The sequence below is a fragment of the Macrobrachium rosenbergii genome, chromosome 5 (genome assembly GCF_040412425.1).
Source record: "Macrobrachium rosenbergii isolate ZJJX-2024 chromosome 5, ASM4041242v1, whole genome shotgun sequence".
Taxonomy (NCBI): domain Eukaryota; kingdom Metazoa; phylum Arthropoda; class Malacostraca; order Decapoda; family Palaemonidae; genus Macrobrachium; species Macrobrachium rosenbergii.
Genome location: NC_089745.1, coordinates 27,675,361 through 27,689,006, shown reverse-complemented (window position 1 = coordinate 27,689,006; position 13,646 = coordinate 27,675,361). Strand labels below are relative to the sequence as shown.

General features: G+C 38.6%; 1 protein-coding gene across 2 annotated transcripts in view; it reads left to right on the top strand.

The window, feature by feature from the left end:
* The window catches only part of LOC136838626 (transmembrane protein 120 homolog), an 87,088-nt gene that overhangs the window by 24,316 nt on the left and 49,126 nt on the right, over window positions 1-13,646 (top strand). For both annotated transcript variants that reach the window (XM_067103908.1, XM_067103905.1), the window contains one exon: window positions 8,135-8,311. In XM_067103908.1, coding sequence (XP_066960009.1) covers window positions 8,135-8,311 — 177 coding nt within the window. The remainder of the gene's footprint in view (window positions 1-8,134; window positions 8,312-13,646) is intronic.

Sequence of the window (13,646 nt, the reverse complement as noted above, 5' to 3'; positions counted from 1 at the left end):
GGCACTCCTCATAATTTCTTCATTTTGCAGCTTTTCATGTGGCAAGATTCCCAGCATCCACATCAGTATCCTAATTTTTGTTTGTTCCAGCTTCTGTTCCTCCTTCCTCCTTAACCCTCTAACGCCGAGCCTCTATTTACAAAAACGTCTCCCGTATGCCGGCTGTGTTTGGGAGTTAGCGCCAAAGCAAAAAAAGTTTTTTTCAAAAAATCATAGCATGCTTAGTTTTTAAGATTAAGAGTTCATTTTTGGCTCCTTTTTTTTGTCCTTGCCTGAAGTTTAGTATGCAACCATCAGAAATTAAAAAAATATCATTATCATATATAAATATTGAAATATATGACAGCGCAAAAACAATTTTTCATATATAATTTTATACAAATCGCGCTGTGAGCAAAACGGTTAAAGCTAACGGGTTATTTTTTTTTCTTTGTATTGTACACTAAATTGCGATGATTTTGGTATATAACAAATTGTAAAACAATCAAAGCAACACAGAGAAAATATTATCAGAAAATGGTGCATGAATTCGTAACGTGCAGACGTAAAAAAAATGTTTTTTTTTCAAAAATTCACCATAAATCGAAATATTGTGCTAGAGACTTCCCATTTGTTGAAAAATGAAGCTAATTGATTGAATATTACTAGACTGTAAGTGTTTTAGCTTACAATTGCAGTTTTCGACCATTTCGGTCGAGTTAAAGTTGACCGAAAGTCGAATTTTTTCTATTTATCGTGATTTATATGAAAATATTTCAAAACTGATAAAAGCTACAACCATGAGTTATTTTCTGTTTTATTGTACATGAAATTGCACACATTTTCATGTATAAAAGTTTATGTAACGGCTAATATAAAACGGTGCAAACATTACAACAACGTGACGAAAGAATTTCTGAGATGTTCGGCCGAGTTACCGTGCGGATGTAAGGAAAATGTTTTTTCAAAAATTCACCATAAATTGAAATATTGTGCTAGAGACTTCCAATTTGTTGCAGAATGAAGGTAAATGATTGAATATTACTAGAATGTAAGAGTTTTAGCTTACAATTGCGTTTTTCGACCATTTCGGTCGAGTTAAAGGTGACCGAAGGTTGAAATTTTGGCAGTTATTGTGATTTATGTGAAAATATTTCAAAACTGATAAAAGTTACAACCATGAGTTATTTTCTGTTTTATTCTACATGAAATTGCGCACATTTTCATATATAAAAGTTTATGGAACGACTAATGTAAAACGATGCAAACATTACGACAACGTGACGAAAGAATTTCCGAGATGTTTGGCCGAGTTACCGCGCGCAGACGTGAGGAAAGTTTTTTTTTTTCAGAAATTTACCATAAATGGAAATGTTGTGCTAGAGACTTCCAGTTTGTTGCAAAATGAAGGTACATGATTGAATATTACTAGGATGTAAGAGTTTTAGCTTATAATTGCGTTTTTTTTTCCATTTCGGTCGAGTTAAAGTTGACCGAAGGTTGAAATTTTGGCAGTTATCGTGATTTATATGAAAATATTTCAAAACTTATAAAAACTACAACCATGAGTTATTTTTCTGTTGTATTCTACATGAAATTGAGCACATTTCCATATATAAAACTTTATGTAACGACTAATATAAAACGGTGCAAACTTTACGACAATGTGACGAAAGAATTTCTGGCGCGGACGCAAGGAAAAAGTTTTTTTTCAAAAATTCACCATAAATCAAAATATTGTGCTAGAGACTTCCAATTTGTTGCAAAAAGAAGGTAAATGATTGAATATTACTAGAATGTAAGAGTTTATCTTACAATTGCGTTTTTCGACCATTTCGATTCGAGTCAAAGTTGACCGAAGGTTGAAATTTTTTGTAGTCGACGTACGGTACGTCCACTCGGCACCCAACAGACAATTTTAGTCGACGTATGATACGTCCAGTCGGCGTTTAAGGGTTAATACCCATGTTTCTTAACCATGCGTTATCAATTGTCTGATTGCGGTACAGTAGATCTATGTTTTCAGTATACTTTCGGGGGAGTTAGGGACCATGACCACCCGGGAATAGCAAAAATTCGCAAATATTTGAGACCTCCCTCTAAAAATACTTATAACTGCCTATTTTAATAATTTGAACACCAAATATACCTTAAACTATCATCCTAAAGATGCTTATAACTGCCTGTTTTAATAGTTCAAACACCAAATATGCCTTACTATCATCCTAAAACACTTTAATATAATTTCAAAGCCATCTTACAACATTACCCTTAAAAATATATGGCTTACAGCTATGAGTGAACACTCCTACAGCTGTTATTCTTGCCAAGTCATAAATTAATCAAGTTGTCTCTACATATTCAGGCACACACATTTTCTTTCATACAGTAATATTCAAGCCTTATCATTTTCTTTTAAAGTAGATATGGTGACGTTGGTACATTCTCAAGTACAGGGAACAGTTAAGTATTGTACCTAAATATTTAAATATGCATTGAGAAAAATATACAAAATATTGAGAAGTTTAAGATTTCGTAAATCATATGGGTACTCACCAATGATGAATGTTGATTGAAGGTGATGATGAATTAGCTGTGCAGTCCGATGAATGACGATTAAGATGTGACTGCACAGCAAAGCAGAGGAGTTACATCTCCTATGGGGGCACCGCTTTCCCTTCTTCAGGTGCTTCGTCCACCAGTTGCACTTCTTCAGGGGCTTCGGGAGGCTTTTGGGGGGTCCTTCTTCATCGGCTTGAGAAACATGGTGATAGGCAGCTACTGTTGTTGCTGCTTCATACTGACGAGGAGGTTATTTTAGGCCCCATGCACACATCAAGGTCATTTGAAAAGTCTATGGAGCATTCTAATTAAGGATCCCATGCCCCAGTCATCTTCTGCAGCTCCCTGGCTGTCCTCATAATTGGGGACAGACGTTCCAAAGACAGACCCTCATCCTTTCCTCTTTGCCAGAAGCTTAGAAAGAGCAGGGCATTTAGGAGGCATCTTAGAGCACACTTAAAAAAGTTACACAAAAGTTAAAAAGAGACAAAAAAATACACAAAGTACTGTACACAGATACACAGCAACATGCTCGAACAGGGTAGGTCTATGCATTGAACTGGAAGAGGTGCGGGCTCCCGCACCGATCTCCTTCAGACAAAGCCTGGGGAGGCACAGCCAATCAGCGCCAAGGGTACTGCCATTGAGCACCAAGGAAAATGAATGGCACTCTTGGATTGGCTTCGTTGCAAATGCCAGCCAATAGCGTGTCAAGTAGCATTGCACCTAGGTATTTCAGCTTCCAAGCAGCAATTTCTTTCCCACAAGCTTTGTTATTAGAATTTGTGCTTCGTTTTGCGAACGTTCTTTAAGGAAAAAAAATATATTTTATTGATATTTTTATGTGCTTACATTCATATTAATATTTGAAAACTAGTAAATAATTTTTTTTATCATAAAAATGTATTTACAGTAGTCACAAAAATAAAATGAAAATAATTAGCAAATATATTAGATATGCTCTACAAAAAAAATCCCATTCTAAAACACTTTACGTATTATTGTTTCAAAGTCATCTTACAACATTACTGTACCCTACAACTGATATTGTACTCTGCCAAGGTGAAACTAATCAAGTTACCCTTATACTTATTCAGGCACGCACATTTTCTTTTGTACAATAGTATTCAAGCCTTACCGTTTTCTTTTAACGTAGATTGGGGGTGGCCATGGGTACTGTACATCGTTTGGTGAATGTTAAAAAAAATACATTTTATTGATATTTTGCTGTGTTGATATTATTAATATTAATATTTGAAAATTAGTAAATAATTTTTTTATCATAAAAATGTGCAGTATTTGGTCATGAAAATAAAACAATTAGCGAATATTTTAGATATGCTCTATTTATTGATATATTTCTTCTTTTTTAGTATGTGGCATTTCTTCTTTCCATATTTCCCTTTGCTTCCTCTTACTTCTTCTTAATGAACACCATATTCTTTGGAAGCTTGAATTTCAAGTCAGTGGCTCCTGTGGGCTTTTCCATATGAGTAGGTTTCATTTACTGAATAATAATAATAATAATATAATAATAATAATAATTAATAATAATAATAATAATATAATAATAATAATATGCAAATAGGTGAATTTTCCACTAATTATTTGGAGTTATGTTCGACAAAAAAATTTGCAAATAGGTGAATACACGAATAATGAAATGCAAATAGCAGGGGTCCACTGTATTTGGTATTCATTTGTCATACACTACCCTTGCCAACTCCCTCTACTTTCCCCAAGCAGGGGTCCACTGTATTTGGTATTCATTTGTCATACACTACCCTTGCCAACTCCCTCTACTTTCCCCAAGCTGGTGTTTTCCCACTTTCAACACTTGCCCTCTTGGCTTAGAGCAGTTTTTAAGTACAGTAAACTCCTGTAATCGCGGTGTCACTATTAGCGAACTCACTCATTTGCGGATTTCTCTGTGGAACGTATCTACCCATAACAGTATTTGTGGAAAATTCTCCCATTCACGATATTTTTCAGTGAGAAATATTCACTAATTACTGTATTTTCATATAATTTTCATGACTAAATACACTTTTTGTGATAAAACTATTAAAATACTCAGGTATAAGCATCTTTAGAGTTTTTTTTGTGTGTTTAAACTATCAAATAGGCAGTTCTAAGTGTTTTTAGAGGGGTTTTAAGTATTCGCGGATTTTAGTTATTCACAGGGGGGCGGGTTGCGGTACGCATCCCCCGCGATTACGGGGGTTTACTTTATTTGAAATTCTCTACCTGTTTCAAATTTACACTGCTTCTATCTTATATAGATAATGTTCCCCCCCCCCTGCTTGCTAGACACCATAACCTCAGTTTTATATACAGTACCCTCATACCACCCCATGTGAGAGATTTGTACTACTCTTACCTTCATTGCAGTTTTTATTTAGTCTGTCATGATCACCAGATTTGCCTGCATATGAATATTCTCATAGATTCTCACTCCTGATCACTACACTTAGTACATCCTTAACCAGTACAAAAAGAAATGGACTGAGTGCTGATCTTTGATGTAAACTACTTATTATTTTCACACATTTCTGTTTTGCCACATGCTGTTGTTACTGCTGTCCTCATTCTTTTTTATGTGTCAACCAACCTACCCAACTTTTCTGGTACTTCTCTTTTTTCTTAAATACCAGAACGTTACCTCTCTTGGTAACCTTATCAAATAACTTCTCTACAGTGCTCCCCCACTTTTATGCGGTGGTAGGATCCAGAACCCACCGCAGAAATGCAAAAATCCCATCTAAAAATGCTTACAACTGCCAAATACCCTGTACCCTTTAAACTAAAATGCTTATAACTGCCTATTTTCATAGTTCACTGCCTAATTTGATAGTTCAAACAAAAATGTACCTTAAATTATCATACTAAAACAATGTAATATTTCAAACAAAAATAAACCCCAAACCATCACCCCAAAACACCCAAAGTCAGCTTGCATTATTGTTCTACAACTATTACTCTTAAGTATATACACCCGTAAAATGCTTACAACTGCATACTTTAACAGTTCATCGCCAAAGTCAACAGTTCAAGCAAAAATATACCTCAAACTATCATCCCAGAACACCCCAATATCATTTCAAAGTCATCTTGCAACATTATGTACCCACCTACAACTGTTACTCTTAAATATTCCCTATAATTCAGACATGCACGTTTTCTTTTGCCTAATGTAACCTTGTGCATCGTCTGCTGTACTGCACATAATGTACATATGTTTTATTTTATTTTGCTGTGTTGCGAGATGATTTTGAAATGATATTTACTGTACAGTACGTATTTTAGGATAGTACTTCTGTATAGAGCATATCTAAAATACATGGGTAGTTTAGAATGATGGGACACGTTCCTCCAAACAGAATGCTAGGTTTGTTACATCGTGTTAATATTTTTGTGATTACATACAAGTACATTCATGGTAAAAAAAAAATGATTTAGTAGTACAGCAAGTTCTTGGTTTACGTTATTTTGAGTTAGTCCTCACCATCTCCCATGCACTTACTAAAAATTCTTATTCTCTCTCTCTCTCTCTCTCTCTCTCTCTCTCTCTGTAATCAGCAAAACCCATTTATATATATAGTATTGATCTAATCACCTAAAATATTTAAAATCTGAATTTCATAAGTAGGCAAGGCAACTGAAAACCTCTCAAATTGTTTGATGACTGAATCTCTCTCTCTCTCTCTCTCTCTCTCTCTCTCTCTCTCTCTCTCTCTCTCTCGTATCAGTACCGTACTGTACATGTCCTTTAATGAACTATCAATTACTTACCATAAACATAAAAAACACGAAAATAAATAAATCCAGCAAGTTCACTACTAGATCGACATAGGTGGTGTTGCCATATTTTTGGCTTTTATTTATTGTACCGTATTTCATTACAAGTTTAGTTCACTATGGTTATCACACATATAACAGTACACATGAGAATATTTTATCACTGTTGGCATTTCATCTCTAATCACTGTAAAAATATTTAAAATACGACTTTCATACGTAGGCAACACTCAACATTCTTACTCTCCTCCTAGCCACAGTTTAATCGTACCTTTGAAATCTCATCCTCAGCAAGTTACTGTGCTTCGATGTACAAACACTTCAGTTTCTCTCTCTCTCTCTCTCTCTCTCTCTCTCTCTCTCTCTCTCTCTCTCTCTCTCTCTCTCTCTCTCTCTCTCTCTCTCTCTCTCTCAGTGTACATATCCTTTAATGAAAAAACAGCAAAATATCAGTAAAACATTTCATTTACAGAATCCATTTCTCTCTCTCTCTCTCTCTCTCTCTCTCTCTCTCTCTCTCTCTCTCTCTCAGTATACATATCCTTTAATGAAAAAAAATACAGTAATTAGTGAATACTGTACACAGTGTTGCTGTACAAAAAAAAGCAAATTAGTGATAATGCGAATTGGTGAAAGCTCTCGTGTAAAATTGAGACATGTTCCACAAAAAAACCGCGACAAAATAAAGTGTAAAAAGTGAAGCGCGTAAAAGTGGGGTACTGTAGTACTGTACTTCTATAAATGCACAGTACCTTCCAGCCTTTTTTCCTGTGGTGTAACTGTTTTATTATAAAGGCAGTTATAGTTACGGTACCTCCTCCTTTAGTGATACTGTACTGCTGTTTGCCAATCTTCACAATCTGTCATAAGGTACTCGTCTAAAACCTTAAATGTTCTGTTAGTCTGATTCCTCTAAACTCTCTTCTGTTTCAATGCATTTTCCATCAGACTTTCTACCCTGCCATTTGGCATTACTGCCTCTTCCCAAATTTCCCTTAATAGTTCCAATATCAATTCTTCCCCCTCTATACCATGTACCTTTAACATTTCAATTTGCACATCTGATGGACTTGGTGTTTTGCCATTCTTCATTTTATTTACAGCATTCATTACTTCTATAGATTGTATCTTCAACACTGGCCTCTCCACCCTTCCCCAAATACCCTCATTTATTTTCAGTTTAAATATTTAAAAAATTTCCTTCTCTGTCTTTGATGACTCCTGAATGACACAAATCTTGTCTTTGCTTTTTCCTTGAAGTTGATGCTTTGCATATATCTTTTTCATCTTCTTTGTTGGTAACCTTCAATTCAGCACCTCTGTATCTCTTTCAGTAGCTATGCCCTGTATCATCGTAGTTTCTGTCTCTTTTCGTTATCATTCCTTAGCACCTTGCACATCTCACCTTCCAGTACTTGAAAGCCTTAGACCTCCACTTAAGTGATTCTTTGTAACTGTATTCCACCATCACCTTTGGCACTCCATAACCTTTAGTTTGCCTGACTGCTTCCTCTACACCTTTCGCCCATGTTTTCATATCATTCGCAGTGTTTTGTATGCTGTCAGCTGCTTCCTCTTATAATTTTCTGCTTAACTTTAACTTGATCTCTTCATCTTTATCTTGGATTTCACACATGCTTCACCAAGAGTTACCTTACAATTTACTGTGCATCTTATTATATGATAAGCAGTACCTGTATATAGTAAATTCTTACTGTACAGTATATATTTTAATTCCTAATTATTGCCTTTCTAATCTTTATTAACTACAGTATTTGTCTTTTTTTGAAATCAGATTAGATCACACAGATGACCAGGACAATGCTGAAAGAAATGAGTTGCTTCAGACAGACCTCATTCGTCGTAAAGCCCAACTTTACGATATGGAGAACAACATTCCAAAGCAGAGTGGCCTATATTTGAAAATTATTCTTGGAAACATCAATGTTTCCATTTTGAATAAAGATGATAAGTAAGTAGTGATGGGGATACAGTAAAGTATATCCTTTAATAAGCTGGTGTATTTGTAGTCATTAACATTTTGTCTTTTGTACAGTACTTAGTTTTTTACTCCATCTTCCTTTTCCCATGAATTTAATGTTATAAACATATTCTACTAAACAATATTGGAGACCTCATGATAAGCCTTACTGTATTTTGTATTCTCTCTGGACAAAAATGTTTTACATCTCTATAAAATAAGTTTTTCTTAACACTGATGAATATTGAGAATAAAAAACTAATGAATTAATAAGTGTTGTGCTTCTGTTGCAGGTCTATTTGTCTGTTACAGTGTTCAACTTGAAATAAGTTGTAGTTTAAGTACTTTACATTTGGAGGCTTATAGATTCCCTAAACCACTGTAAATTCCCTCAACTGTGTCATGCTTGTCTCATTTTTAGCACAACGATTTTCTCCTAATTATGATGGGGTTGTGTTCCAAAAAACCGAATGCTAAGTGATAATATTGTAGCTTGGGTATGACCCTTGTGTCCTGAGGGTAGCCATAGTGTTGCTGAGGTATTACTGTATTTTCAGTAATAAATATATGTATCAAAACATCAGTTACATTCATCAGAGGAAATGGAATGAACTCTGTTCATTTTTTTTTACTCTATGTTCAAACTAAAAATGTGAATACTCTACATATGTTTTAATATTGTGTTTTTATGTTACTAAATGTAAATATACTAGAATAAGTACTACTATATACTGTTGGCATTAATTTTTATTTATAATTTCTTTACAATAACTTTTTTCTAAAGAACGCTTGGGTTCAGTACTTCAATACTTCCATTATAAAGCTTAAAGATAAGAGTTACAGTGGAATTATTGAATTATTGAACCTAAGCATTCTTAGAAAAAAGTTATTTTAAAGAAATTATAATAATAAATAAAAAATAATGCCAACAGTATACAGTAGTGCTTATTCTAGCATATTTACATTTAGTAACATGAAAACGCAACAATATTAAAATACATATATACGGTATTCATATTTTTAGTTTGAACATAATTGAGTAAGGAGATGAACAGAGTTCATTCCATTTCCACTGATGAATGTGATTGATGTAGCCTGTTACTGAAAAATGCACTAAAGTAAAAAGCAGTAATATAAATGCACTCATTTTGTTGTTCATGTATTCAGTAGTGTACATGCAGCGTAATTTGTTCCTACACAAATACAAACTTGAAGTTCTTTATGTGGGTATTTAGCTTGCAAACGCAGCTGGAATGGCCATTTAACTTTCAGACAAGGTAGTTAACTATCAGCAGGTAGGGGGTAGCATCATCCACTCGTAAGTATGCACTCCACTGTTTCCAGCTGCCATTTTGTATAGACGTCACTGCAGACTCTCTGCCTGACTTGCCATTTGTTTTCTTTGCATGCTTTTCCTTGGTTATTAATATATTTGTATGGTTTTTGAGTTGTTTGTATTATCATGCTTCAAACCTCAGCTTTCAGGGATTGTTCAGGGAAGGACAGGCCATGTAACAGGTTCCTTTCCTTGATCGAGGTAGATCCTCATGCCCTCTGCACCTCATTCAAGAGGCATGACTATAATAGAAAAAGCCCATGTTTGGAGTGCTGTGTCTGGCTGTCTGAAAGTTGGGTGAAGTTTGCTGGGAAGGAGAGAGAGATGAAGGTCTCCCTGTTGTCATTGGATTGCAGTACTCCACCAGTGACACTGAAAGCACTTTTGGTTGTTTACTTCCACCTGCCAAATTTTTGCCTGCTGTTACTACTCCTGAGGGAGCAGTTTAAGTTTGCTGACTTCTGTTGTTTGTTTAATAGAGAGCTCAGTTCTTCTCTGGGAGCCTCTCTTCACTTTGAGAGGGAGTTGTCCTCTGGAGGATGCTCTTTTTCAGAGCAAAGGGAAGAGCTCTCTCCTACCACAACCTTTGTTTCAGGTGCTGTGGAGGCTGAGGGGCTCAGAGAGCTGTGGACCTCCCAGGGCATCTCAGGTTTCTGTATCAACCACCAGAATGCGTTGAAGGATTATCCTGTGACTGTGATGAGTTTGACAGTCACAGTCTCCACTGGCTCTAGGACCGCCCCACCTCACTGGTTAATCCTACTATATCATCAGTGATATGTTCCCAGATGCTGCCTTCAATCTCATCGTTGGGGGAGGTCCATCTCCACTCCCTGTCTTTGATGCTGACCTTGGCTGTGCTCGGGAAGAAGTTGAAGAAGAGAAGGAAGTTGTTGTCAAGTGCTGTCACCTCTTCCCTTTCTTCGAAGGCTAGTAAGCGGAGGAAGAAGAAGGTTGCTTTGTCTCCCCCCGCAGGAAGTCTCGCCTAGCTTCCAGTTGTCAGTCCTCTGCTCAGAGAGGGTTGATGGGTCTCTTGTTAGCGGTATCACTGCACCCTTTGCCAAACACAAGGGTGTAACTGCTCCCCAGGGTTCTCCAGATCTCTGATGTACCAGTACAGGCCCCTCTATTACCCCTACCCTTGCCAGCAAAGGTTCCTGGTCTACGGACATGGGCCCGGCTGTCAGTATGGCCCAGCGAGAGAATGTGAGGAGAAGCAGTCACATGCCCCCTCACTCCCCTTTTGCTCTTCAAAGAGAGCTGCTCAGTGGTCCTGGAAAAGTGACTAAGACTGCCCAGCTCAATCACCCAGACCTGGGAAGACTGGAGCACGCTTGAGGGACAGCTCCCACCCATGTTAGCGTTAATGGGACCACTCCCCTTGGCCCATGCAGACATCCTCACCAAGAGTTGGCGACTGCTCCTGGCCTCACTTACCTGGCATGATTTTGGTCTTTGACAGGATGGGCAAGGGTGCGCAATCCCTCACATTTCCCCTCGAGATGGGCAAGGGTGCGCAATCCCTCACGTGTCCCCTCCGCCTCCTTGGGGTTTTCCAGGAGCCGGACAGTGGCAGGGTTCCAGACTGGGACATTCCCTTGGCGAGTCCTTTGCCTACTAAATAGGTACACCCAGACTTGACTCATCTTTGTCCTAGGTTAGTGCTTGACCATCTCAGTGTGGTGGAAGTCTCTCTCTCTCTCTCTCAGCATTGGAGTCAACTGCCATGTCAGTGCTCCATACAGTCTCCTGGTTCAATCTTTGGTCCCTTACAGTGGCCAGGGTCATTTCCTCTTTGGGAGGGTGAACACCCAAAGAGGATGCAGCTTGCGCAAGACTAATTTTGTCTGGAGGTAGGACTATTACCTACCTTGCCCAGCAGACAGTAAACCTGTGGGCAAACCAGCTGCCCAAGAGCAAGACGTCATATTTTCTCAGCCATAGAGGTCTGTTGGCCTGGAGTCGCTTTGAGTCGAGAGTAATGGCAAGCTTCTCCACCAGGCAGTGTCTAAGGCCTCTTGGTCTTCATGTGGCACTGCAGCCCGACCCAAGCTTCCTCTTCAGGTCACATAAAGTTCCAGACTTCCATTGCCCCACATAGAGGAACCCAGTCTTCTTCTGCCCTGGTAGAGAAAGGCATGCAGCTGCATCCCTTTCAGCCCCCCTCCTATGCTAGGAAGGGGGCAAGGGCAAGAAGGGAGGAGGATGCTAGGCTTGGGGTGCCTTGTGATCTACCTGGCAACTTGGCAGTGACATAAAGCAGAAACCTGGTTAGTTGATGTCCTTGGGGAAGGGTATCTACTACCTTTCAAGTGCCCTTTGGGATGAGGTGAATGCAATGCTTCGGAAAGGCAGAGTAGAAGTCATGAAAGATCAGTCTCCAGGGTTTTTTAGCCATCTGTTCCTAGTGGAGAAAGTGATAAGTGGTTGGAGGCAAGTCATCAACCTCTCTTTGTTAAACCTGTTTGTTCATCAGACCCAGTTCAAGATGAAAATGGTTTGCTCGGTTCTGGATTCCATCAGAGGGTAAATCACGTTATTGGTGGGCTGAAAGAAAGTGTATTTTCAAATACCCATCCATTGGTCCTCTTGGAAGTACCTCTGCTGTACCCTTGGGGGAAAGGTGCTCCAGTTCAGGGCTCTCTGTTTCTGGCTCTCAGCTGCTCCCCAGGTGTTCACTCGAAGTGTTCATGCAGATTTCGGGGCCTGTTCGCACAGGATACATCTGTTGAGTTACCTGGACGATTTGCTGGTCCTGGTGAGCTCATTGCTGCAGCTGCTTCAGGACAGGGATTTCCTTGAGTTTTGTCACAATCTCTGTGTGGTGATAAACTTCTAGAAGTCAGATCTCACTCCTAAGTACAGTAGAGGGTAAAATACCTGGGCATGCTGATAGATATGCCACCAGTGAGAGTTTTCCCTTCAGATTCTTGCATCAGCAAGCTCAAGGAGGTGGTGCAGAAGTTCCTGTCTCAACAGGAGCAACCTGCTCAGCATTTGCAAGTTGTTCTGAGTCACCTGTTGCCGTTTGAGAAGCTGGTCCCTCACGGGCAATGTCACCTCTGCTCTCTTCAGTGGAGGCTAGGGGAGTTCTGGTTACAGGTGAGAGACCCTCCCTTCTTTCCTATTCCTCTCTCCTAGGAGGTAAAGAGAGACTTGATTTGGTGGCTAGAGGACAGGAACTTCTTGATAGGATAGCTACCAGGAGATGCTTCTGATCTCTGATGCATAGACTGAGGGGTGGGACCAGAATGACAAGCACCGCCACATCAATATCTTAGAACTGAAAGCCACATTTCTAGCAGGCAACAAGACTGTACTGACCACTCTTGCAACATTCTCACTAGTTTTATTCTTCACAGTTGCACAACTCTCAAACTTACTCTCATGATCTACCATAACAACCACTCCTACATTTCCTCTTGCAGTTATCAGCAAAGTTACACAATCAGTTGCCTCTAATGGTTCTTTCATACTCAACTGCAAAACAGGTAGGCTAGCATACACTCTTGATATTTTCCCTTCTGACATTCTTCACACGTAACCGCCACACCTGTACAAACTTTCCTCAAATATGGGGAAAACATTTGCTCTTTCATACACTCGATTAACTTAAACCTCCCCATATGTTCATATTTCTCATGGACTAACATGCACATTCCTTCTGCTCCACTCATTGAGAACACTGGAACATACATCAACTCTCCCATCCTTTCTCTTGAAAAATACACCACTCCTTCACACAACACAAATCTCTCATCAAACATCAAAGGCCATCTTTTACCAGGTACTCACTCTCTAATACCCCTCTTTAACTCACTCACTATCAAACACTTCCACTGCATCTCCTCAACATCCTCTGTTGTTACCAGTTCATTCTCACTCTTGTCCATCTCCACTATATCCTCCTCCTCACTCAGACTCCTATCAATCACTCCCACAAACCTGGCCATACTTATTTCACACTCAACTTCAAAACAGGTAGGCTAG